This window comes from Eucyclogobius newberryi, unplaced genomic scaffold, assembly GCF_026437365.1.
Source record: "Eucyclogobius newberryi isolate DKJ021-1_F unplaced genomic scaffold, fEucNew1.0.hap1 SCAF_13, whole genome shotgun sequence".
Lineage (NCBI taxonomy): Eukaryota > Metazoa > Chordata > Actinopteri > Gobiiformes > Gobiidae > Eucyclogobius > Eucyclogobius newberryi.
The window spans coordinates 10,299,137-10,327,133 of NW_027315757.1; the positions used below are offsets into that span (position 1 = coordinate 10,299,137).

Sequence of the window (27,997 nt, forward strand, 5' to 3'; positions counted from 1 at the left end):
TACAAACAAAATATTAGTCTGTTAAAAATATTCCACTTAATTAACATTTTGAATAGCCCTTTTTCTAATTTAACCAAGGATTATATTCATGTTTCTAGTTCTTTTTTAACATTGTAAATGTTTTTCCTGTCTGGCTGAAGACGGACATAATGCAAAGAGTATGAAATGAAAAAAATAACCAATATTTAGTGATACAATTAGTTCAGCAGTTATTGCGAAATTGCACCTTTTAAACAAATCAATGCATTTACCTCAAAAGTGATTCCTCCTTCGACTTAAATCAAATCATTTATAAATCTAAAACTGGCCAAACATTGATTAGTGATAAAATATATATGAGCAGCTCTACTAAAGGTTGTACAAGTCATCCTGAAGCCCACACAGCCACAGCCGGAGTCTCCATGCCTGTGGTGGTGGTGCAGTTATCAGCATCATTTATGTGAACTTCATTTCCCTTCAGCTCATGTCCCCCGCTGGACACCGTACCCTGCACACTCTGGAAGATGCATCTGCTTTGAATCCCTCTCTGTATATACACAAATGACTTCTCAGCGTGGGACCCAGAATGCACCTCTCCACCAGGAAGGAGAAGGTAAAGAAACAGCAGGTCTTTTCAATGTGGAAGACAGTGAAGTGAAACTCCAAAAAGTGAGACAAAACTCCTGGGAAATTAACACAGCGATAACCCCCAAACTGTACGTGATTAGGGAAAGCAAATGCAAAATTTATTTTGAAGCTGCGGAAGATTAATTTGTAATCAAGGCCAATAATGAAGATTCAAATGTTCAGCGTTCAGTGACTTATTATCTTTTTTATTGTTTATTCATACTTGATTATGTATACGTGACTTACTTTTCACTAATGACATACCCATGTCTTCCCCTTATCCCCTCAGGCCATAGTTACTATTAGGCCATTAGTGTACTTATTGGGTTTTCTCTGGGGCCATGCTAAACGAATCAATATTTAAAGATTATGCAACAAACAACGAGTCACGGGTGGAAAACCACAGAGTGTTCTAAAGTCTGACTTAAGATGAAACCACTGGGACACCTCAAGAACACAGAGTTCTGTAGGTTGACCTTTACATTTGCCAGTCTTCGTCTCAATGTTTTATGTGGTCATTGATTGTATGCTTTGATTTATATTGTTTTGGTGTTTTAATGCATTTTTATGGTTGCATAACACCTTGAATTGCTTTTTGTATGAATTGTGCTCTACTAATACATTTTGATTGATTGATTTTGAATGTTGCATTTGCATTTGCCATTGCCAATATGCATTAGTATGGCTACTCAAATTGACCTCTCTCGGACAATTACGTTTATCCTAAAATCATTTGACTTGTTGATATAAGCTATTTATTTTAGTGAAAAGCTTTTTATTAAGCAAAATGAAGCAAGCGTTGACACTTTTCCGCTTTGAGACTAAGTAGACTGCTATTCAGAATGTTATACATACTTTATATCCTCATAAAATAAATACATTCAAGGATTCCAGCTTCTTGCAACATTTTGTTTTGTATATTATATTTGTTTTGTAACATTTATATATTTATATTTATTAGGGTAGCGGTCATAATTTATAATACTGTGAGACCCATGTATAATGTAATAAAATACATGTTTGGTCTTTTTTTGGACAACATGCAGATTTCCTAAAGTACAGCTTGTACTGACCACTGCTGCTGACGCTGTTCCTCCGGACCGCGTCCAATTCACATATATCAAAACTTGCGACCTCAAAACTTTGACTCTTCTCAGCAACAGTAGCCTATGTCAATGTAAAAAACATGTTTCTATACACTGCACTTGTATTTGGATAACGTCAAGAGTAAAAATATACCAGTGAGGAATCGACAAGTTAAAGAAGCAAGTTTTGAGGAGACACGTTAAGAGAAACTGGCCGCACTCGGCGTGACAGCCATTTCCTGTTTATCCCGTTGGTTGGGCGGGGCTAAACCCGGACGCAGCTGACGCGCTCCTGCGCTACTGCTACTGCTACACTTTTAGCGCTTTCCCCGTCAGCTTTCGCGTTGGACTTTACGTCAACAGGGACTTATGGATACTTTGTGACGTTTGGAGGCTTTATTACACATCTCTGATTCTTCATAACTAACGTAAGTAAACTTTTTCCCCCCCTTGACGTCGATTACGTCCCACGCCCGGGGCTACGCTCTTTCCGTGGCGTTTCAAACCCTGGAGCCGATGGTTATGGCTGCTAAAGTATAAAGATGAAATAATAAAGTCTAAAGAATAAAGTCTTTGTTGTTCTCATCAAAGTTACAAGGATATTTTAGCAGCCATTAATTAATCAATTGTTTCTATCACCTGAACTTGGTAAAAGTATTGATCATACGTGACATTTTAAGGGCAGATGGGTGAGAAAACTGCAAAGTAAAATGACCTATTCTTTATTTTACAGATTGTTCCTTTTCAATAAGAAAACATGGTGCAGGAATATCAGTCCCCTGTGAGGGTTTACAAGCACCCTTTTGAGCTGATTATGGAGGTAAGTAAGTCAACACTGCAGCACTTTTCTTCTGACTTAATGTTGTCATCCACTTGCTGTGTTAACAATGGGCTGTGCTTGGATATAAGGGGGACATATTTTACAAAATCGATTTTAATGAGCTTTTAACCTTGTTTCAAAAGTGTTTGCTCAGCTTTAGTTTGCTCAGAGTTGTATTTTGATCGATTCATGCGTGTTTGAGTAATCCTGTGTTGTGTGTGCATTTAAGGCTTGAGTGGTCAGAAAGTCTCTGCCCCACAGCCCTGTATTTACTTGCAATTATTCTTAAAATTCAGTCTTGGCCATGTATTCATTTTTCAACAATAAAAATAAGCAAATATGAAAATGTTCTTTCACAATGAACAGTTTTTAACAGAAAGTTAATGGACCTGTATCTATTGTTAAACCTTTTTACATCAATAATGTGGTTTACAATAAACACAATGTAGAATTGTGATCCTTGTATGTTACATTTTTTGTACTAAATAGTATAATATGTCTCCGTTAACCTTGTAATCGCCTTGTTATAGATGGTTACAATTGTTGCGCTTGGATTGAATGTTCCTGTATTTATATCTGGATAGAGAAGAGAAAATTGATAGGAGATTGGCTACAAAAATAAAGAAATAAGCTAATAAAGGGTTCTAAATCTCAAATCTCAAATGAAAATAGATCTAATAATTTAGGAATAGTGAATCATAAAAATGTAACATTTGTGGTATGGTATATAAATCTGTAAATAAAATGAAAAAAACAAACAAAACCATTGTGTGGTCAACATTTCAGTAAAACCTCTAAATGAGACAGTTGGGCAAGGCAAAACCCTGTCATAATCTTCAAATAGATAATGTAAAATACAATAGTAAACATGTTGAAACCAGGCTCTGATATAACTCGCATGTATCTGAGCCGTTTGTTTGCCAAAATAATCAATATTTTCTAGTTAATCTCTCCATTGAATTCATATTGTGTTCCGCTTTTAACTCCGGTTGCCTCTTTTCCGGAACTTCAAATGCATTTGTTTACTCATTTTCATAAGAGTCTCTATGCAACCATAGTCTATTTATCCAAACACACCACAAACATTTAGATACAAACATTTTATTTCATTTAAACATTACATTTTATTGTCCTAGTCTCTCAGGATCTTGCTGTTCAGACATATACCGACAGCACATTACAAACTTGACCTCTGGAGTGCTTTTCTGGGCCAGTGTTGTCGTGCACAGCTGTTGAAGTGCTGCTGACATAACACAGTGATAAGCAAAAAAAAAAAAAAAAAACTTCATGGACTTTTTCCACGCTTAGACAACATTGCATTTCAACCTCTACTGTTGCAACACTTACAGCAGCAATTTTCAACCTTTTTATGTATAGTACTGTCAAACCATACGCCAAAAATATTATCAAATTACTCTCAATAGAACAGAAATAGTGTCAGGGCATCTGGTACAAGGGATTTTGCAATAGTGGTCATCTTTTTCTGGCTCAGAGGTTTGCTCTGGACGCTACAACAATTGCTAGTTTTTACATTAATTACTGTGCGAATTAGTTAAAAGTGACAGTGATAGTATGTTTTTTCAAGCACTTAGTATTGAATTATTTACATTCTGTTCATTGATCTAAAACGGCTTAATAATAGGAACGGTCTATTGACTTTATAGCACCATTTAAGCAGTTTTCCTTCCTTTTTTTTTTTTCTCTCTTTTTTTTCTTCTATTTACTGTTTTAAAACACACGGCAACAAAAAATACACAACACAAACTAACCTATATAAAGAATTAAGGAAAAAATATATACATACACATTTACATATTAGGCAGTTAATCAGTTTGTTTTATGTATGTTTTTGTTGCTGTATTTTTAGAAATACAGAAATAGGGTTTGAGCTCTATGGGTTCTTAGCTGGTTAAATAAAGATTAATAAATCAATAAATACATTTTTGAAAAGTTGCTACCCGGCATTTTAAAACTCTGCATGTGTCACTCGTAGGGATGACAAGAATATTAGGTTATTCGACAATTGTGATTATTCAAGTCACAATATAATTTTAGTTCAATGTATAGCCCAAAAAAAATGACCAAATGGCTGTTTTTGTCACATTTAACTTTATTTTGTCTTTCAGGAAGTAACATTTCGTAAAGCCGGTCACAAACTTGAGGAATTTTAAAGTTTTAGACCACAGGAATTAAAGAAAAATAGATGGATCAAAAATCAAAAAAAGTTTTCACTGTTGTTTGGTCACAGTCTGATTTTTCTCACAATAATCATAACACTTAAATTTGATACTGTGAAATCCCTAGTCATTCGGACTCCTAATTTTCAAATAATCGCAACTAAGTACTGGGATGTGGGCGGGGATAGGGGATAGGGGAACACAAGACATTACAGGATCACTCAAACAGACAGGAATCAATCAAAATACAAGTTTGAGTGAACCAAGGATGAACAAAGGCCAATGTAACAAGTTTAAAAGTAAATAAAAGTAATCTGTCCCCTTAAACTCCTCTTTGAAAGTCAAGGAATTACTGAATGAAACTATCAAGAACAAAGTGCTTTTCCATTGTTTTGTTGATTAAACGGAAACAGTCTTGACCAACTTTAGTTACATATTAAGCCACTTACGTTTGCTCTTTCAGCTGCACAGGTTAAAGTCGGTCTGTACAGCATCAAACTTGACCTTCTGTTCCCACACTTTAACCTTACCACAGTCACAGGTTCATCGATGTAGGTTAGAATGTTCAGTAGATTGTGTTCAGGACGAGGCAGGATAGATCTTTGCAACTGACCATATACGTGTGCCTTTGGGATCAAATCGAGACGTGGATGGTCATAAGCTTTGTTGATATTTTTGGGCTAATAAATAGGGCTGATTATTTATACAGCTCAGTTTTACCACAAACCTATAAGAAGTGTAGTCCAGTTTTGTGCAGTGTCATAGCGCTGCTTCGTGTTCTTTAGGCCCAAACTAAATATCAGCTTGTGCTGGAGCTCACGAAAGATTAATTTGTGTGTCTCACTCGGAATTGAGTTCTTCACATTAATCATTCTGGGAAGGCTCTCGCCAAAAGATGTTTAAAAAATACGTCACGCTGATTGGTCCAAGAGTCAAAACAGCGGAAGAAGCGGAAAAATCTACATTGTGTTCAATCCAGTGTTCAGAGAAGCACAGTCCTCTTTCTCACCCACTAATGTACAAAGCTCCATTGTGTGCACGTTTGTGAAAAACAAAATAGTCTGTATTTCTCCTAAAATAGGCCAAAGTGCGGCCGTTGGTGCCGCAAAGTTTGTTTGGCCCAAGCCACAATACTGCTCTGTGATTGGCTCCAGTCCCACCTGTAGGTCCTAATTGCCATGTGATTGGCTCTTTATACCACTGGTGTGAACGAATCAGTGAGAGCCGAACAAAAAGGATTCTCAAGAGTTTGTGAACTCACAAAAATCAGGAGAATTACTTGCTGGCAAAGTTAGAAATTTAAGGCTTATAAGCCAAGACGTGCAAATATGGGCCTTGATATATTTCGGCTAATCTCTAATAAGACCGATCAGACAAGAAAAGTGGAGTAGAGTTCCAAATGGGGGATTTACACACTCAAAAATGAGCCTATTACTCTTATTACAATTTCCTTGAAACATCCTTGAAAGAAAATACAATATTTATTTCTAAAAGTTATTGTTGTTGCAGTACTAAAATTTTAAACTTAATTTTGACTCTAAATATTATACTCTATATCGATACAACAATAATAGTAGAAATGCTCTTGTGATATTTTCAACACAAAATTGTAATACTTTGTTTATATTACCATGTGGTCTTCTACTGCTCCTGATAAAGCTCCAGATCATTCTAAAACTGTTCAAAGGTCAAATATTGTCCTGTGACTGTTTTAATATAACAACCATGGAGGTTTTAAATATTAATTAATATCTCATTTTTTATACTTTACTTTTGAAAACCCTTGTTGATAGTTAAAACAAATAAGGACTTTCTGCCTGAAATAACATTTCAAATATCATTTTATTCATAATTCACATCCGGTTGTCCCTGAAACAGCCACATTTCTCCGGTACAGGCAGACAAACCAGTCCAGATGTTCATGCTGAGTGCACCTGTCCCATTTCACAGTATCACACTTTGTTCTTTTTACATAAGTGTTATTTTTAAAGATGGTTCTGGAGAGGGATGCATATTTGTCTTCCACAGCAACTCAGCTGTGCACAGCTAGAACGGGGGAAAAAAATATTGCATTAATTTATCTGTTTTTTATCAATCTAATTAACTTGTCAACAGATTGTGTTGTAAATCAGTTACCGTAGCTATGAATTAATTTGCATTTTATGTGCCATCGCTTCAGCTGAGATAAACGTATGTGTAAAACGTTGTCATATGAGGCCAGTGCTACCATGGGTTGTGCTGTACAGTATTCATTAGCATTGCAGATAATATACTGTAATCAACATATTACATTACATGTTCTTCAGCATCTTAAAGGACAGACAGACTCTTGGGATATTTTTGACAGTCCATCCGAAAAGCAGTGGTAGAATTCGCTCTCAGGGCTTTTCATGTGAATCTCTGCTCTAACAGTTGTTGTTGATCGCCAAAGAGGGATGTTTGAAGGCGGATTGTCTCATCTCCAGCCATCTGTTCTGCCTGAACTACATTTTAACTGGTCCCACACCTCAGAGAGAATATGTGACTGAGAGACAGTTCAAAGTCTACTTTTGTGGATGTCCTAACAGCCTGTTCAGTGGTGACGGGGGCAATATGATGAGCACGGAGCAGTTTATAAAGGCAGTTACATAATGGAAGAGATAAAAGAAATCACATGGAGAATGATGGTATTTATGCAATGTCATATTGTGTATAAAGAGTTTTAACATAATGCGTACGTAACATTTTTCAAACTTCATTTATTTTATTTTTCAGTTTGCTACGTTAACGTGTAAGATTTGTAGAAATAAATAATGCCATTACATCCCATCAAAGTTTTTCAGAATATGTAATAGCCAGGTAGTTGTAGTATTTGTAGTAGTACTGTAGTGTATTTTTATAGCAATTTTCCATCAATAATACACACTTCTTCAATACTTCATCATTATTGTAGCATGGGGGTCGTTCTCATGTTCTGCTTACGGCACAATGTCATCTGCATAACGCCGGTTGTCGTCTTGTATCTGACGAAATATAATTTGAGAGCACAGCTTAAAAATGCACAAGGACCAAACACATCCCTGCCAGACTCCTTGTTTGATCTGAAGTGCCTCTTTCAAGTTGGATCACTGCTCTCAAGTTGGATCACTGCTCTCTGAGGCCAATATAGATTTACAATTGGTATTTTTAATTTACCTCACCAGTATAGTGAATGCATACGATCGACATAGGCGTGGTTCACTTTGTCAAAAGCTTTTTCATAATCAATAAAACATGCATACATTTCTGCTCAAGTCACAGTCGGTCATCTTTAGTTTATAAAATGTAATTGTAATTTCCAAATGCCCATAATATATCTAAATAAATAACTATAAATATGCAAATATTCGATTATTTAAGAATTTATGTGACATTTTTCACCCAGATATATTTGTTGACAATTTGACTTTAAAATTAGTTTTCTTTTGTTTTTCAATGGAAAAATAAAATGTAGCTACATTTTAAAATGCAAAATCCTATATTCAATTAAAGGTGCGCTGTGTGAATTTTCTGTTGGAGCGTTTGAAACCTTCTTTTCTCCATGAAAGTGAGGTTATTTTATCTGGAAAGTTCCACAAAAAGACTTAAATCTTAGATATCTCCATGGAGACGTGACTCAACCAAAGATCTCATATCTACTTTAAATTCTTCTGTTCTGTCTTTTCCAGGCTTATGTGCGGAGGTTCCCCAAATGCCCCCTGATCCCAGTGCTCGTGGACTGTCAGGTTCTGAGCGAGAGCCAAAGCGAGGACGGGTCCGTGCTGGTGACTGAGAGACGCTGCACCATCGATATCGAAATTCCCAGGCTCATAAAAAGGGTAACGAGAACTGGGAACCCAAAATAAACCGCTGCACTGTATATTTGTGATTTAAATAAAAAGACAATATTTAGCTTCTTAAATTGTCACAGTAATTATTTTTTAGTTCTTAAGATTATATTTGAACCTGAATAATGCTGATTATCGATGAACAGAGAGTACGCTAGATTTAGTTCTTGACAATTCCTTTTTCAAAGCTGATGGAAATATTACTAAAAATGAGGTTGAATGCATATAAAAGGCCTTTTAATTATTTGTATTTTTCTTCTGGCCAGTTTGATTGATTTGATTGCACTTTTATTATTACTATTTTTTTTTATTACTACTTACTATTATTTGTAGCCATTTTTTCTTAATCAGTTTGTCAAAATAACATATCAATACAAACTTAAAATGAATGAATGATGACAAAACATGTGCTAAACAATCAATTTGGGAAATATTAGAATCAGGATAAAACAGAACAGCAAAATTATAATGTTTGAATCTGTTTTGTTTCTTGCCACTTTGTACTTTTCAATGTTGAAAATGCTGCGTTCTGTTTTTTTTAAATGTATTTACATATTTATTGTTTTAGATTACCGGTTTGGATTACTTGTACTTCATCCAGAAAAACACTCTAAACCGCAGGGAGAGAACTTTAGACATCAGGATCCACAATGAGACCTTCTCCAGCAGAGTCCTGGTCCGGGAGCACTGCAGATACTCGGTGAGTCACACAATCTTCCATTGTTTTGCACTTGAATGACTTTCCAGAGTCCTGTGGAATCCAAAACACCAGCAGGAAAAAGGCTTTACTTCCTACAACGCGCCGTATCGTACCAAACATCGCGATTTGTGTGAATTGTATGCTTCGAAATCAAGCGTCCGGGAGCATAAACACTTGAAAGAAGAGCGAAATATCAACTGCTAAATTAAAACAAGAATCCCATGTATCTCAGAACATGTTCATAGAGGTCAGAACTACAAGCTTTAATAAGACAGAGAGGTATTTAGTTCTCTGCGGATGACATTATGAGTGAAATAACTGCTTTGTGTATCGCCAATTGTGACCGTTCAAATAGATATTTTAAATTCATTGCAACAAATTCCAGGAGCGGTTTTGTTTCCATGTGAATTTCAACTTTCAGACTCTCTTTTCTTTTCTTTTCTTTTCTAGGTTCACCCTGAAAATGAAAACTGGACGTGCTACGAGCAGAGCGCCACCATGGACATCAAGTCGTTCTTTGGCTTCGAGAGCACTGCAGAGAAGGTTATCGGGAAACAATACGGCAATAACATCAAGAAGGTGTGTATTTGTCAGAATGTACCATGGGAGCACCCGGTTTGCATTTTAATAGTACTCGGCCCGACCGTCGACTCCGCCAGCTTTGTACACGCAACCAGAGTAATTCACTGGTAAAACACGGGAAAACAGGCGTGTTGTGGCAAAATAAACTGCAGACGCCCTTTCATAATATGTTATCTAAAAACATGACTCTGAAATGACTCGTGACAAGTTTATTGGCAAAATAGAGTAATACAATAAAACACACAATACAATTTTACAAGGACTGCTTAAGAAAGGAGGACGACTTGGAGGGGTAAATAGGCAAGTTTATTTGTTATAGGGCAAATCAAAGTGCTTCACACAACAGGAACAAATGCATTAAAATCACACCAAATCTGGCACCAGCAGGAGGCTGGTCCATGTTTAGTCCTGACTCTGGGCACCAGACTCGGCACCAGCAGGAGGCTAGTCCATGTTTAGTCTTGACTCTGGCACCAGCAGGAGGCCGGTCCATGTTTAGTCCTGACTCTGGCACCAGCAGGAGGCTGCTCCATGTTTAGTCCTGACTCTGGCACCAGCAGGAGGCCGGTCCATGTTTAGTCCTGACTCTGGCACCAGCAGGAGGCCGGCCCATGTTTAGTCCTGACTCTGGGCACCAGCAGGAGGCCGGTCCATGTTTAGTCCTGACTCTGGCACCAGCAGGAGGCCGGTCCATGTTTAGTCCTGACTCTGACACCAGCAGGAGGTCGGTCCATGTTTAGTCCTGACTCTGGCACCAGCAGGAGGCCGGTCCATGTTTAGTCCTGACTCTGGCACCAGCTGGAGGCCGGCCCATGTTTAGTCCTGACTCTGGCACCAGCAGGAGGCCGGTCCATGTTTAGTCCTGACTCTGGCACCAGCAGGAGGCCGGTCCATGTTTAGTCCTGACTCTGGCACCAGCTGGAGGCCGGTCCATGTTTAGTCCTGACTCTGGCACCAGCAGGAGGCCGGTCCATGTTTAGTCCTGACTCTGGGCACCAGCAGGAGGCCGGTCCATGTTTAGTACTGACTCTGGCACCAGCTGGAGGCCGGCCCATGTTTAGTCCTGACTCTGGCACCAGCAGGAGGCCCATCCATGTTTAGTCCTGACTCTGGCACCAGCAGGAGGCCGGTCCATGTTTAGTCCTGACTCTGGCACCAGCAGGAGGCCAGTCCATGTTTAGTCCTGACTCTGGCACCAGCAGGAGGCCGGTCCATGTTTAGTCCTGACTCTGGCACCAGCAGGAGGCCAGTCCATGTTTAGTCCTGACTCTGGCACCAGCAGGAGGCCGGTCCCTGAGGTCCTCAGAGTCAGAGATGATACATATGGCACTAACATGTCTGAGATGTAAGTAGGCTAGTTAATATAAGCCATCGCAAGTGCCACTTAAAATGGAGTAAAGCTTTAATTAAAGAATGATTTAATACATAACTAAAGTGTTTTTAGAAGATGTTTACAACATGAATTGACAAATGCTTTTACTTGATTTGGTAAATTTCAAATCAAATTTCAATAAAAAGTTGTATTAAAACATTTCTGACCTCTTAGGTCCTCCATTATGTTATCGCTTTATGAGAGTAGATTTTACAGTATGTGGTCATTGTGTGACAAATTCTCACAATCTCTTCTCATGCAACACTTAAATTCGATAATGTGACATTCCTAGTTAGAAATCAGCTGCTCTTTATTTCTCCTTCCATCTTGCAGTCTCCATCAGGTCGTTACCACCTGTGAAGTCCAATTAAGCCTGTTTCCTGTCCTTCTGTTCAGGGAAAAGAGATCATCGAGTACTACCTCACAGAGATGGAGCAGGAGGGCATCACCTTTATACCGCGCTGGACCCCCCCTCCCCTCTCCTCCACCACCACAGCCGTCCCAGTCACCGCCCCCAGAGCCCTGTCCAGCCCCGCCGAGCTCGCTGGCTCCCCTGATGGTCAGTTAACAAACTGCATGACTTATTAGCACATTAAGGCTAACATGAGGTAGAGATGTCAATATTTCCATTAGATGACATTACTCAAGATTAATATTATTACAGTGTATTTATATAGCACTTTTCCACCTTCAAGGCCCTCAAAGCGCTTTAACAAGCATTGTGGGTAAAGTGTCTTGCCTAAGGACACAATGACATTTCCTCTAGCGCCCCACTGTGGCACCTGGTGTTCCAGCGGTCTACCGTCCAAGTACTGACCAGGCCCTGTCCTGCTTAGCGTCCCAGAGATGACGAGATCGGGCACAGGCAAGCAAGTCATTACCCCGAAGCCTTAACCCGAAGCCTTAACCCGAAGCCTTAACCCGAAGCCTTAACCCGAAGCCTTAACCCGAAGCCTTAACCCGAAGCCTTAACCCGAAGCCTTAACCCGAAGCCTTACCCCGAAGCCTTACCCCGAAGCCTTACCCCGAAGCCTTACCCCGAAGCCTTACCCCGAAGCCTTACCCCGAAGCCTTACCCCGAAGCCTTACCCCGAAGCCTTACCCCGAAGCCTTACCATGGAGACATTTCCCCTACTTTTTAACCTACATTTATAAACAACCCTGTCCTTTCTTGATGACCCTTACAGGAGTGATCTGTTTAGAACGGCTGCACACACAGCCTGCTACTGATATAAACATTCCATCGCATTAATTTAATAATATTAATAGGGGCATAATGAGGCACCAAATAAAAAAACTGCAATTTTGTCATTTGTAGACAGTGCAGACAAATGATTGTTGCTTATGTTCATTACATTTCTCAGTGAGTTGTAAGACTCATGATGTTCACTTCTGACTTGTGGCACTTTGTCAAACAAAACTAAAATGTTCTTGTCAAATTGTTGTGGCCCGCTATGTTTTTGGTGCATTATTGTAGAGAATAATATTAGATTAAAACATTTTTATTGCAGGTTTGTTAGCATGAATGCTGAATGTTGGCACTAACGCTAACAATCTACGCTAACAATCTACGCTAACAATCTACGCTAACAATCTACACCAACAATCTACGCTAACAATCTAACGGTGCCACACATGGTCATGTTTTCTGACCCTGCTCTGGTGTTAGTCTGGTGTGGTCCAGTGGTTTCAGTCATCAAAACAGCCCTAATTTCTCATAGTTTGTAATGCTACCTGTCCTGTTGAAAATGCATTAGTGCTAACACATTGTCCCGGGCTAATGGAACGCAGCCTTTTGTGTACAAACACTGGAAGGGTCTATATTCAGCAATAAAGATGGCAATAAATATAAATGCACTTCATTACTCATTCACAGGTGCACCCTTTCATTAGCCTCGGCCCCCCGCTTGTCTCCACGGAGATGTTATTGCTTTGCCTGCATGGTTTGCATTAGACTATGTCCATCTATTATGAAATCATTGCTACATGGAGAAGATTGTAAATCATACTGCGAAGGCAAGGCAAAAACATCTCCATGGAGACTAGCAGGTGATGGACAGAAAACTTAAACAGTGCAACTTTAATTCACATGACTGTAAAAATGTCATAGTTCAGTGTCTTATTAGATTGCTCTGCCGTATAAAGCACATTTTGAAAATTAAAATGATATGCTTCTTGATCATTATCTGCAGATAATGCGATAATTGCAATAATTTCATGACATCCATAACATCACAAGGATCATCTGAGTTTAACACGTGTGAATGCGGATTGATTTTAAAACATATCAAATGTATTCAGAATTGTGTCCTTGGGCAAGACATTTTACCCGCCTCGGCCCCACTGTCTGAGTGTGAACGAGTGTGAACGAGTGTGAACGAGTGTGAACGAGTGTGAACAAGTGTGGGCGAGTGTGAACAAGTGTGGGCGAGTGTGAACGAGTGTGAACGAGTGCGTGGACGAGTGTGAACGAGTGTGAACGAGTGCGTGGACGAGTGTGAACGAGTGTGAACGAGTGCGTGGGCGAGTGTGAACGAGTGTGAACGAGTGCGTGGGCGAGTGTGAACGAGTGCGTGGGCGAGTGTGAACGAGTGCGTGGGCGTGTGTGAACGAGTGCGTGGGCGTGTGTGAACGAGTGCGTGGGCGTGTGTGAACGAGTGCGTGGGCGTGTGTGAACGAGTGCGTGGGCGTGTGTGAACGAGTGCGTGGGCGAGTGTGGACGAGTGTGAACGAGTGTGGGCGAGTGTGGGCGAGTGTGAACGAGTGTGAACGAGTGTGAACGAGTGTGAACGAGTGCGTGGGCGAGTGTGAACGAGTGCGTGGGCGAGTGTGAACGAGTGCGTGGGCGAGTGTGAACGAGTGTGAACGAGTGCGTGGGCGAGTGTGAACGAGTGCGTGGGCGAGTGTGAACGAGTGCGTGGGAGAGTGTGAACGAGTGCGTGGGCGAGTGAGTGAGCGCCGGGCGAGTGAGCGCCGGGCGAGGGTAAGTGAGCGAGTGAGCGTGAATGAGTGAGTGATGAGTGTAAGTGAGCGAGTGAGTGATGAGTGTAAGTGAGCGAGTGAGTGATGAGTGTAAGTGAGCGAGTGAGTGATGAGTGTAAGAGAGCGAGTGAGCGTGAATGAGTGAGTGATGAGTGTAAGTGAGCGAGTCAGTGAGTGATGAGTGAAAGTGAGTGAGTGAGTGAGCGTGAATGAGTGAGTGATGAGTGAAAGTGAGTGAGTGAGTGAAAGTGAGTGAGTGAGTGAAAGTGAGTGAGTGAGTGTGAATGAGTGAGTGATGAGTGAAAGTGAGTGAGTGAGTGATGAGTGTAAGAGAGCGAGTGATCGTGAATGATTGAGTGATGAGTGTAAGTGAGCGAGTGAGTGATGAGTGAAAGTGAGCGAGTGAGTGATGAGTGTAAGAGAGCGAGTGAGCGTGAATGATTGAGTGATGAGTGTAAGTGAGCGAGTGAGTGATGAGTGAAAGTGAGCGAGTGAGTGATGAGTGAAAGTGAGCGAGTGAGTGATGAGTGAAAGTGAGCGAGTGAGTGATGAGTGAAAGTGAGCGAGTGAGTGATGAGTGAAAGTGAGTGAGTGATGAGTGAAAGTGAGTGAGTGATGAGTGAAAGTGAGTGAGCGAGTGAGTGATGAGTGTAAGTGAGCGAGTGAGTGATGAGTGAAAGTGAGCGAGTGAGTGATGAGTGAAAGTGAGCGAGTGAGTGATGAGTGAAAGTGAGTGAAAGTGAGCGAGTGAGTGAGTGTAAGAGAGCGAGTGAGCGTGAATGATTGAGTGATGAGTGTAAGTGAGCGAGTGAGTGATGAGTGAAAGTGAGTGAGTGATGAGTGAAAGTGAGCGAGTGAGTGATGAGTGAAAGTGAGTGAGTGATGAGTGAAAGTGAGTGAGTGATGAGTGAAAGTGAGTGAGCGAGTGAGTGATGAGTGTAAGAGAGCGAGTGAGTGATGAGTGAAAGTGAGTGAGCGAGTGAGTGATGAGTGTAAGAGAGCGAGTGAGCGTGAATGAGTGAGTGATGAGTGTAAGTGAGTGAGTGAGTGATGAGTGAAAGTGAGCGAGTGAGTGATGAGTGAAAGTGAGCGAGTGAGTGATGAGTGAAAGTGAGCGAGTGAGTGATGAGTGAAAGTGAGTGAGTGAGTGAGTGATGAGTGAGTGATGAGTGAGTGATGAGTGAGTGATGAGTGAGTGATGAGTGAAAGTGAGTGAGTGAAAGTGAGTGAGCGAGTGAGTGATGAGTGAAAGTGAGCGAGTGAGTGATGAGTGAAAGTGAGTGAGTGATGAGTGAAAGTGAGTGAGTGATGAGTGAAAGTGAGTGAGCGAGTGAGTGATGAGTGTAAGAGAGCGAGTGAGTGATGAGTGAAAGTGAGTGAGCGAGTGAGTGATGAGTGTAAGAGAGCGAGTGAGCGTGAATGAGTGAGTGATGAGTGTAAGTGAGTGAGTGAGTGATGAGTGAAAGTGAGCGAGTGAGTGATGAGTGAAAGTGAGCGAGTGAGTGATGAGTGAAAGTGAGTGAGTGAGTGAGTGATGAGTGAGTGATGAGTGAGTGGTGATGAGTGAAAGTGAGTGAGTGAGTGAGTGAAAGTGAGTGAGTGAGTGAGTGATGAGTGAAAGTGAGTGAGTGAGTGATGAGTGAAAGTGAGTGAGTGAGTGATGAGTGAAAGTGAGTGATGAGTGAAAGTGAGCGAGTGAGTGATGAGTGAAAGTGAGCGAGTCAGTGATGAGTGAGTGATGAGTGAAAGTGAGCGAGTGAGTGATGAGTGAAAGTGAGCGAGTGAGTGATGAGTGAAAGTGAGTGAGTGATGAGTGAAAGTGAGTGAGTGATGAGTGAAAGTGAGTGAGTGAGTGATGAGTGAAAGTGAGTGAGTGATGAGTGAAAGTGAGTGAGTGAGTGATGAGTGAAAGTGAGTGAGTGAGTGATGAGTGAAAGTGAGTGATGAGTGAAAGTGAGCGAGAGAGTGATGAGTGAAAGTGAGCGAGTCAGTGATGAGTGAGTGATGAGTGAAAGTGAGCGAGTGAGTGATGAGTGAAAGTGAGCGAGTGAGTGATGAGTGAAAGTGAGTGAGTGATGAGTGAAAGTGAGTGAGTGATGAGTGAAAGTGAGTGAGTGAGTGATGAGTGAAAGTGAGTGAGTGATGAGTGAAAGTGAGTGAGTGATGAGTGAAAGTGAGTGAGTGATGAGTGAAAGTGAGCGAGTGAGTGATGAGTGAAAGTGAGCGAGTGAGTGATGAGTGAAAGTGAGTGAGTGATGAGTGAAAGTGAGTGAGTGAGTGATGAGTGAAAGTGAGTGAGTGATGAGTGAAAGTGAGTGAGTGATGAGTGAAAGTGAGCGAGTGAGTGATGAGTGAAAGTGAGCGAGTGAGTGATGAGTGAAAGTGAGTGAGTGATGAGTGAAAGTGAGCGAGTGAGCGTGAATGAGTGAGTGTTTTTAGTGCCTTGAAGGTCAAAGTGCCAATTACAAAAAAAGTAAATGGATTAACGAGGTGTATTCGGAATGTGATCTGGCTGGTAAGTTCTGCAATCACATTACTATTGCAATATTTGAATATACTTTTTGCCACCATAACAAATATGTCAAAATAAAAACTTGATTAAAACATTAAGTCATGAACAGAGTTTAACAGAGACAAAACCAAGACTAAATCAGATGGTGGACTTTGGTGGTATTGATACTAGTATGTACTTGAATACATATATATTTGAACAGGTATCTATCGCATGCATCTCATTTCAAAGCCTGTGCTGTGTCCTCACTCTTGATTATGTACATTTATGTATGACTCGCAGACAAGCTGGATGCCGACTACATCAGGCGTTACCTAGGCGATTTGACACCTCTGCAGGAGAGCTGTCTCATCCGCCTGCGTCAGTGGCTCCAGGACAGCCACAAGGGAAAGGTCAGTACATTTCACATCTACTGCTCGCCTCAGTTCGATTACATACCATTGAATTCTTCAGATTTTATGTATTATTCCAACACACCTCACCTGACTGTTGGCATTCAGGGATTTACGTGAAAAGGCATGGATAGGTCGATTTTGCCTTAGTACGTGGAATTAAGAATAGTCCATAATAGGAATTTGTATTTTATTTATGTATTATATGAATTAATGATGTATTCCACAATGGTTGGTCTGGTCGAACACGTGAAAGTGGGTTACAAGTGGCTCAGAATGAGTTGTGGGCCGCTCAGACAGAACTAATTTAATTTACTATTTATCTATTCAAAATGTCATTATAGCCAAAATTCCAGAAATAAATAATAACAGATATACTTTTTTTGAAACTCGTGATTATGGAACACAACAGTAGTAATATAATCCGTTGGCTGCCTGTTTGCAGAACTAATCAAATGCAACGCTTTTGTTGTTTATCGCGCCATGGCCGTTTTCTCCTGTTGGAAAATAACAAAAGATGATTTCAAAAGCTTTTCCGCTTTACACAGTGACGAGCTTTAAGGATTATTGAGTCAAGACTTGTTTATTCTTATTATTTTTGTGTCTTCATTTTGTTATTACGGGTGTTTTTTATTTTTATTAAACTTGCACATTGCTATGACTATAGGGGTCAAAGGGCGAGTGAAGTAACAATTAACAATTAAATTCAATCCAAGCAAGAAAAAAAGTTTACATCTTTTTATATTATTCTGATGTTAATGTTTTATTTATACATCATACACTTTATTTATTTTTTATACAATTTAAAATTCTATAAAAGACAACATGTTGAATATTATTTATTCTAATGGTTTCTCTGCCGCACAAATTTCCTTTGGGGATAATTAAGCAAGATCTCGTCTTTATTCAGGTTTAAATTATAAAATGTGTTGGCCCTTATACAAACTCTTAACAAATATTAATTAATTTATTCTTGTAAATGAGTAACATCTCACATCCATTTGTCATATTGTTTTGCTGCCTCTAATAAATATTTTATTGGTAGCAAACATGAATCGCTTGGATTGTGACAGTTTAGAACAAGTTAGATTAAAATTCCCTCTGTTACGTTCTGATTGGATACCTGTAAGTATTATATAGTATATATACAAGCAGCTGTAAGTATCGTTAAGTACACGGTAACATCCTTCAGGCCTGGATATGTCTGTACAGTGAGTGACTGGTCCTTCCTCACAGATCCCCAAAGACCAGCACGTGCTCCGCTTCCTCCGGGCCCGAGACTTCAACCTGGACAAGGCGCGAGAGTTCCTGTGCCAGTCGCTCACCTGGAGGAAGCAGCACAAGGTGGACTTCCTGCTGGACACCTGGGAGCGCCCGCAGACCCTCCACGATTACTACTCAGGAGGCTGGCACCACCACGACAAAGGTACTGCCAGCTCCTACACTTTGGTGCTGAGACCTGACACGAGTGGTACTTTTTCTAACCGGTTTTACATTGGATTTCATTTTAAATACTGTCTTTGAGGTTTAAAGGTGGAATGGACGTTTTTTTTCAGCAAATTTTTTATCATATTTCCTCGTGGCGTGGATAAATCATTTGTCCTGCCACGTATCAATCATAAAACGCACCTACCGCTCACCTGCAGCCGCGTCAGGCTCGTCCCCACGTTTCTGCGTGTCTAAGCGCATGGATCTATCATAATATAGTTCCCTCAGTGTACGGGGCAAAAATGAAGACGGAGAAAGACAGTTTGAGCTGACACAGAAGTGGACAGAAATCTACGGGAGACGAGAGATGTGATGCGCTCCGTTGCGCTAATAAACAAACGCACGTGTGTGTTGGATCAGTCCGCACAGGGGAGTGGCATGTGCACTTCCACCTACGTTCTCAAATCGCCGAAAAATCGTCCATACCGCCTTTAAGATAAGATATTCCTTTATCGTCCACACATGGGGAAATTTCATTGTTGCAACGCAGGTAGATACAGAGGAATAGGACAGATAGCTTATAGGAAGTTTAAAAAAAAACAACTTAATATTCTTAATAGAAGTACTCTTATAAACAAAACTCTTATAAACAAAAACTCCTATAGACAAAACCTCTCATTTCCTAATAAGGAATGGAGGGGAAAAATAAAGTAATAAAATTAAATAAAAACAGTATTTTGTTTACCGTATTTACTGGATTATAAATCGCACCAGCCAAAAAAATACATAATAGAAAAGACTCACTGAAGTCGCATTTTTGGGGAAATGTATTTGATAAAAGCCAAGACCAAGAACAAACATTTCATCTTGAAATGCAGTTTAAAATAATAACAGATGAGAGAACATGGTGAATAGGTGTACATATGCTAACGCTAACACCTTCAGCTACATGAGGCACAGACAGAACTGTGGTAAGTGTCTGGTATGTTAACGTAACATATTAACAGTTATTCAGATAACTATAGCATAAAGAACATGCTAACAAGTTTACCAAAGCATCAGTTTTACCCCAAATCACTCAATCCATTGAATTCTTCTTCCTCTGTGTCACTTCTAAACAACTCCACAAACTCCAGAGGTAGAGGAAGTGCAGATTCTTCTTCTGCGTCGCTTAGAGCCTAGAGCGCCCTCTTGTGGTTGTCAGTGTAAAAATAAGTCGCACCCCGGCCCAACTATGAAAAAATGAGTATAAGTCGCACCCCGGCCCAACTATGAAAAAAGGTGCAACTTACAGTCCGGAAAATATGGTACCTATTTTAAAGCATTTATTTTGTAGCTGTTGCGTGATTGTTAAACTAAACCAGTTCATTTAAAATCGATTTTAAACCCTGTGTTAGTGGTAAATAATTGAATGTGCAGAATGAATCGATCTTTGTCTATTATTTTTAATCTAGCAGTCTGGCTCCTGAAAATCTATCAACTCCAAACACAATTGGAGCCTTCATAGCCTAAAAAAAGGACTGATCTAATTATCTTCCAAGTGTCTGCTCTTCTTTGCTGCCGTCTTCTGTCTCCTCTGCTCACTCAGCTTTTAAGACAATCACAGTTGAGAGAAACCGGTTATTGCCTCCTTTTGTTCATATTACACGGCCAATATTGACACGTCTTTAAGATTGCGTGCATTGCCGCTGATCGATAGCAATTTTCCGCCCAGGACGCACGTATTATTTATCAAGACTTGCCCTGGGATTAAGAATATCGTGTAGCAGGGTGTTTCTCTGTGAATCCTGCGCCGTTTTATATGAAATAAAGGGTGTCAAATGCTTCATCTCCACTGATGTGACTTTCTGCTCCACGTTTGCCTGTGTATATTGCAAACTTCTGAGGAGAAATGGCACAGCTGTAACCGCCAACATGCATATTTACCACTGTTTTCTGTCTGAAACAACATTCTACTGAAATGATTTACAGCGATTATTTCATTAACCTTATTGGCCTTCATTAGAAACACAATTTCCCGCTGCGCTCTGCTCTCACGCCACAGCGCTCACTCTGAGAGCGCCTGGTTTAGCGTGGAGAGTGAGAGGTCTGTGTGGAAAGCTGTACCGCCCTGGAGCATAGACACTGGTAGTGATAAAGAAGAGAATGTGCGGAGGCTGGTGGTTCTGCTGCTGTGGTGGGCTTGTGTTTTATGTCCCAGATACATCATCCATCCATCCATCCATCCATTTTCTACCGCTTGTTCCCTTTCGGGGTCACGGGTGACTGGAGCCTATCCCAGTGACTTTGGGCCTTAGGCGGGGTACACCCTGAAGTGGCCAATCATTTTAGCTTTAATTATATCAGTCTAATATTTCTGAACAGTGGGACAAGCCCAAAGGTATTGATGGCAGCCACTGTTTCCTCAGCGTTTAGTATCTCATTATAATAGTGTGACATGGTATTATGTTATATTCTATTTCATTATATTCTGTCATAACTAAATATATGTACTTTTTAATGTATGCTGTGTATGACTTTGTGATTTTCAAGATGGCCGTCCCCTGTACATCTTGCGCTTGGGGCTAATGGACACTAAAGGACTTGTGCGAGCTTCGGGAGAGGAAATGTTACTCAAACAGGTAAAGGACGTCCACTAGCCACTGATTATTCATGAAGTTATTATCTAAACTGTATGAAAACATTGCGTTCTCTACAACTGCATGTTGTCATTAGCATATCGTGGGCACGCTAGCATAATGTGTGATCTTTAACACTATTATTCTAATTCAACAGAATATTCAGATTCTTTCTAAAGTCTGAATTTGCTTCAAACTATATGTACTTTTACTGACGTACTCCACTTCAGTAAAAAGACCTCTTCATTGACAATTAGAACGGACTGAATCTCAATCTTGATCCAGCTTGAAACATCCCAATCCCGGGGTCAGAAAATAGATTTTTTTCTTGTCTTTCTTTATTATAATAAGACCGTATAATCACATACAAATGCATTTCTCATTGCCAAATCAAAAAAAAAAAAAAAATAAAAGAGCTAGGGTTTCTTCTGCTTTCAAGGCTAGTTTCTTGCCCAGAGACAGCAGGGGGCGACGGCGGACACTTCAAACGCCCCGAAAATCCATATTTAACCATCACAGTGACTTACAAAGACGTAAGGTGAAAATGTGACTTAGTTCTGCTTTAATGTTCCAAATACAGGTGCTGTCACTCAACGAGGAAGGACTGAGGCGCTGCGAGGAGAACACCCGAGTTTTCGGTCGGCCCGTCAGGCGAGTTTGTCCAGGCGATTTTGACTTTTACATTACAATTTCTACCGCAAATAACACGGGTCCAATTCTGCTCTGTGCAGTTGCTGGACGTGCCTGGTGGATCTGGAAGGCCTGAACATGCGCCATCTGTGGCGGCCTGGCATCAAAGCGCTGCTCCGGATCATCGAGGTCGTGGAGGCCAACTACCCCGAGACGCTGGGAAAGCTTCTAATTGTGCGCGCGCCCAGAGTTTTCCCCGTTCTGTGGACTCTGGTGAGACTTTTCTTGTCGTTACTGTTTAATTAGCGTTTACTCCCGAAAGCTCCGAGACAAGCCATAACTTTAAATGATAATGTCACTAAAAAGCAATAGACAAACAATATAAAAGTTAACTCTAAGGGGGAACTTTTGATGAATACGGCAATAAACGGCAGAGGAGATAAGCGCTCAGAGACAATCAATTTAAAAACTAATTTGAGTGAACCGTGGATATTAAATGCAATAAAAGAAGAAGCACTTATTTTAAATTAAAACTCTGTGCAATAAATATGAAACGCCTTGTATTGTTTTCTGAAAGGTTCACTGCGTAACGCTTCTAGTGTTGGGTCTGCTACCTGCTTGTGTCTGCGGAGGTGTGATTTGAATGTTCCACAGTACGGCATTAAGCGCATCTATCACTATGGAGACGAGCAGAAAGGTTACAAAGGCATGTTTCCACCGGTTCACTTTGAGGCGGGTTGGTTCTCCACCGTCTTAAGTGAACTGTTCTGGCCCATCTCAACGATCCCTGCAAAGTCTAGCATCCAAACTGGTCCGGCTCGCTTTGGCTCCTGGAACGCTTTTGCTAAATCTGTGGATTACACTTCCCTCATGTAAATTACGCACAGATTTGAGACGCACGCAGGGCAGCGGAGGAGACGTGGGTAGTATTTATTGGAATCTGAGCTAGCTGCTTAGGAAATCCCACTCATTTCCGCGCTGACCGTCCTCGTAGTTAAACGTTTTCCCCTGACGGACCTGGTGGAGCAGTCGAGCGTAATGCGAGTTTAAGGAGGAGCTACAAACCAGAGCGAGATGATTGGACAAGACAGAACGCAGACTCTGGGGAAGAAAGATGGCAAAAAGCAGATATAAACAGAAAATTATAGTTTCTCACAAAACACTGACTTGATTGTGTGATAAATGGCTGTGCATTCATATGTTGAGTCGCTAGAGCTAGCACACGTTAGCATCAGCTGTTTCGTGTTTATCGACACGCAGCACTCGCGTTAAGACTGTATTATTATAATATTTATGTCCAGTGCATAATACATCTGACATTTTCCAAACTTAATGCATTACACTGAGAGACTTGCAGTGTCGAGGCGCAGAGAAGTGTAGCCACGTCGCACATCGCCACCAACGTGCAATTACTCAATGTCCTTGTGTGAATCGTTCCCTTCAGTCTCATGAATAAAAAGCATAATTCATTTACAATTTAGATTTTCTTAGTTATGTTGGGTGACGTCAGCTGCTCCGAGGCGAATCGGTCTGGGGGGACGGGGGCCAGTCGAAACATGGCTGTAGTGCACGTTTTAAAGAGAGTCGTATGATCTGACAATTCTACACAAAATTAACCACTTTTGTTTCATTTTAAGCCATAGACAATGTTCGGGTGAATCTGTCTAGAGGTAGGATGTCTGAAATATTAAAGAATAATCCAAAATGTAATGTCTTTTGTTAGGTAAGTCCACTGATTGATGAGAATACGCGCACAAAGTTTCTTGTGTACGCTGCAAACGACTACCAAGGAGCAGGAGGGTTAGTGGACTACATCGACAAGCAGTACATCCCCGACTTTTTAGGAGGAGACTCGCTGGTAAAACTGCTCAACATTTTTTTTCTACATGGTAATTTGATGTGTTTTTGGCTATAACTATTTTTTAATCCTTATTTTGTGGTTGCAGTGTGACATTCCCGAGGGTGGGACGGTGCCTAAGTCTTTGTACCGGACGCTGGAGGAGCTGGAGGGCGAGGAGTACCGACTTTTGACTGATTCCATTTACAAAAGTGCTTCCATCTTCAAAGGAGCGCCTTATGAGGTACAGCGCAGTGGTGGAGTGCCCCCTGCTGGAGAAAGAGTATATTGCAGTTTTTTTAGCAGCAGTTAGCAGCAAGTCTTTTCAATGCCGTTGTTGTCGTTTTTTTTGCCATACCTCGTAATCTATTATTGGTGTAAATATTCAGTCCATTCCTCTGTACTTTTACATACATTTTGAAGCAGATTTTGAATTATTTACAAAATATTCACAGTATAAAAATGCCAAAATAATAAAATAAAGAATATTTGTTCTGTGTTACTAATTGTGTCGGATTAAATATAGCCTTAAATATAAAGCTTGATACTTAAATACTTATATATATATATAGTAGGCATATAGTCAAAGCATTTATAAATGAATGTAATTAATTTATAAATGAATATTAAAGTAAATAAATCAAGTAAATGAATCCATCATTAATAAATGTAAACATTTCTTCCATTTATAAATCTTTGCAATTTATTAAACAATCATTGACAAAAAATAAACTAATAATTTATTTGTCTCTGATTAGTTCATCTTTATCTTTTTGTCAATTAAACTTTGACAAAAAACTAAATTGATAAGATAACCCTTTTTTCCTGCTTTTCTATTTAATGTTTAATGTTATTTAATGTAATTTGAGCTTGTGCCCATAATGGTCCTTCTTATAAAGCTAAAGCACTGCTACATGTTGCTTTATTCCTCTTCTCTCCAGATGCTGATCGAGATCTCTGAATCCTCGTCCGTCATTACGTGGGATTTCGACGTGTCCAAAGGCGATGTCCTCTTCCACCTCTACCACTCCAGACGGGCCCCTCAACCCCAGAGGAGGGACACTCTGGGGGCCCACGGCATCGCCTCCTTGGGCGCCGTGAATGCTCCGCTCATAGACAAGAGCTGGGTGTTGGGGAAGGACTACAGCATGGTGGAGAAGGCCCTCGTCTGCAGAGAAGGGGAGAGTGTGCAGGTAATTTACAGGATAAATGAGGGGGCTGAAAGTGCTCTGCTGGAGGGAAGAAAAAAGGAAGAAATGGTAAAACTTTATAATGAGGCAAAGCTACAAAGCTGGATGAATGTTTATTTATCACTGACAAAAAATAAACTAATCCTTTAAGCTGCAGTATCTCAGTTTCAAGCAGTGAAATGCGGATCTAGGTATTTAAACCTTTCTAACTCATTCCGAGCTCTTGCAAATTCATTTTTTCTTCCTTTTTTGTCCTCCAGCACAGTTTTATGTCAGCTTTTCAGACACAAAAGTGAAGCTGGTGATGTCCCTAAACAGCCAATCAGCTGTCATTCCAAAGTGTCACATACAGGGCTCTTTGGGACAAGTTTGAAAAGATCATTATTTTCACCTACCCCCTATCCCCGCCCACTGCACTGTATTTACTTAATTCATTCACTTAATGAATTAATTCTTAATTCATTCATGCTCAACACTCCGGGTCATACATGTTGTTGGGTTTAAACTAAGGTATTGTGGCCATTCTTCAACAATAAAAACATGTAAGTGACAATCTTCTGCTTCTGTCACTATGAAGAGGCGGGGCTTATCAGATCCGCAGTCTTTTACAGGAAGTCTTTTTGTTTGTTTCTATTACGAAGCCGTTTTAGGTCAATATCGACTTTACAATGACCAAAGTGTTAAAAAAAAAAAAGATGTGCATACGTTATAGTTGAATACTGACAATCTGACAATGGAAAAAGCATAACGTGTCTCCTTTACAATCCTTCATAGCACTGAGTCTGTCCTGTGAGTCTTGTTGTTATGTACATATGTGTGTTCTTTACATGTGTGCTGTGTTTGCTCTTCTGTCCAGGGCTCTCACGTCACGCGCTGGCCCGGCTTCTACATCCTGCAGTGGCGCTTCCACAGCCCCCCGGCCTGCACAGCCTCCGCCCTGCCGCGAGTGGACGACGTTCTGGCCTCGCTCCAAGTCTCCACCCACAAGTGCAAAATCATGTACTACACCGAGGTGCTGGCGTCACATGACTTCAGGTCAGTTAGGTTTCATCACGTAATATGACGTATTTGTCATTTTTAAAGGTGCATTATGTAACCTTTCAGGTAATTGGTTATGCGCTATAACTGGAATGTCCCACAGTATGGCATTTTACAGTATGGCAAGTGATTCTGAAAGGCTTCACCATGTATTATTACTACAGGCATTTACTTTTAGGCAATAAAAAACATCTTACTTATCTTATCTAACTTGTCCATATAACAGCTGTAAATAAGAGTGCCACTATTATTATTATATAGTATAAGAGTTTTTTTCTATAAGAGTGTTTTTTTAGTTATCTGTTATTCTGTTATTATTCACTTCTGTGCCTACTTTGTGTTGCAACATGGAATTTCCCCATTGTAGGACAAATGAAGGCTTATCTTATCTTAACTGAAGAGAATAAATGTGTGTTCATGCTATGTTTAAATACTGTGGAACATTCTACGACTCACCACCAGAAAAGTTACGTAGTGCACTTTATAATGACAAAGTGTGAATTATTTTCTAAGTTTAAACTTTATTTGGTGGATTAACAGCTGTTGTGAAAGTAAATAGTACTTTTAAGCCAATCAAGTTGGAATCTTTTTTTATCTTCATTGTTTGGGATTTGACAGTGGAAAAGGAATAAAACATAAAAAAGTAGCACATCGTTTGTCTATTCAAAATTATTTTAAAGATTAAAAGTAAAATGCTAAACGCGAAACAAATAAATAGGTAAAACAAAACCAAAAACAAATGCTTAGAAAGTGACACGTTGTGTTTTCAATGTAATACTATACACAGAATTTCTATTTATTATATGTGTATGGTTTTACATACTTGTTTTGTCTACTCCTGCTATGCTATGTAGTGTAACAATGCGTACGGCACAGTGAAGTATCAAAATAAATAACCATTATACCAGTGTAATGTAGTATTTAGAGGTATTTGAACATTTAACTGACATACTTTAAACACCATAGTATTTTCTCTTCCGACTCTTTCATCTTCTTGTCATTTGTTCCTTTTCTTCTCACGTTGGACCTTCTCTCTGGTTCCAGGGGCTCCATGACCAGCCTGGCCTCGAGTCACAGCGGCTTCTCTCAGCTCAGCGATATGACCACCTTCTCGGGCCAATCACAGGCCAGTTCTAACGTCTCCAGGTAACATCCCCCCAGCAGAGCTCCGAGCCCAAAATGACTTTGAAACATCTGGATCAAGCTGTGCCTTTTCTCCGCTCCGAGGGGCCGGAAAACCTGTGGTGCAAAAGACCTTATTAGACACGACTTAGATATTTTTGTATGTGTTTTATCAGTGCCTGGAATTGTATTTACACTAGTCAATGTTGTCCACTAGATGTCAGTGTTGTCTTCTGAAAATGTTAGCTGCTCACAATATAACCTTCATTATTGTGATGCCATTTTATAGTAAACTTTTTAAATTATATTGTATCTTTTTAAAAATAATAACAATTACTTACAGATGATGCAGGATTATGAGTCACATGAGGCCTCCATGGCTTTTTGCAAATCTTTACTGTCATTTACATATTTTTGGAATAAATATTGAAAGTTTAATATAAATATAATGTATGCCTTTTCTTTTTCTACTTTCTAAAAGTATTTTATATAATTCTTCACTATTATAGATTAGGTTCTACATTCTAAAATCTCAGGTCAGAATTCTATAGTAGAAAATGCTATTTAAATGTCAGATTGTAGATTTGTCGACCTGGTTAAACTACTACAAATGTGTAATAAAATAATTACTTTTTATTGTTTTTAATCCTACTTCTTACAGTCAAATATTTCTAAAAAATAATAAACAATAACCCGCTAACTCTCACATAATTAGTTTTGCTCTTTCTCTCTCTCCTTTTTATTTAATTTTTTTTTAAACGTTATAGTATAAAACACATACTTTGAAGACATATAACTACAGTAGTTTTCAGTTGGCTGCCTACCACAATTAAAAGTAACACAACAACAACAAGTTGCTAATTTGAAAGCAATATTGCGCTGCCTTCTGTAATGTGGCCCACGACCAAAAAGACAGCGGATTTCCATAAAACTTTCATTTCCATAAACTTATCTGATGCTTCCAGCCACATCTTAATTGAATTTCCCCATGTTAAATATTTCCCTTTGTTTCATTTGCTCCTCATCCTCACAGAGTATTGTCCCAAAGCTGATGGAATCAA

At 40.0% G+C, this 27,997-nt stretch overlaps 1 protein-coding gene across 1 annotated transcript; it reads left to right on the forward strand.

The window, feature by feature from the left end:
- The first annotated feature begins 2,102 nt into the window (after window positions 1–2,102).
- LOC140357938 (SEC14-like protein 1) lies at window positions 2,103–27,385 on the forward strand. The gene is made up of 16 exons (XM_072442525.1): window positions 2,103–2,119; window positions 2,425–2,511; window positions 8,375–8,524; window positions 9,102–9,233; window positions 9,684–9,812; window positions 11,584–11,746; window positions 16,964–17,073; window positions 18,310–18,499; window positions 21,034–21,122; window positions 21,700–21,770; window positions 21,851–22,022; window positions 23,473–23,607; window positions 23,696–23,830; window positions 24,528–24,779; window positions 25,633–25,811; window positions 26,859–27,385. The coding sequence occupies exons 2-16, from the start codon at window positions 2,449–2,451 to the stop codon at window positions 26,962–26,964; spliced, it is 2,076 nt and encodes a 691-aa protein (XP_072298626.1). The 5' UTR covers window positions 2,103–2,119; window positions 2,425–2,448; the 3' UTR covers window positions 26,965–27,385.
- The last annotated feature ends 612 nt before the right edge of the window (window positions 27,386–27,997 follow it).

Excerpts from the sequence above, each read along its gene's own strand:
- LOC140357938 (XM_072442525.1), top strand. The coding sequence starts at position 2,449 with ATGGTGCAGGAATATCAGTCCCCTGTGAGGGTTTACAAGCACCCTTTT. Across the intron at positions 8,525-9,101 it reads TTCCCAGGCTCATAAAAAGG|ATTACCGGTTTGGATTACTT; the intron begins GTAACGAGAACT and ends TTATTGTTTTAG. Across the intron at positions 9,813-11,583 it reads ACGGCAATAACATCAAGAAG|GGAAAAGAGATCATCGAGTA; the intron begins GTGTGTATTTGT and ends CCTTCTGTTCAG.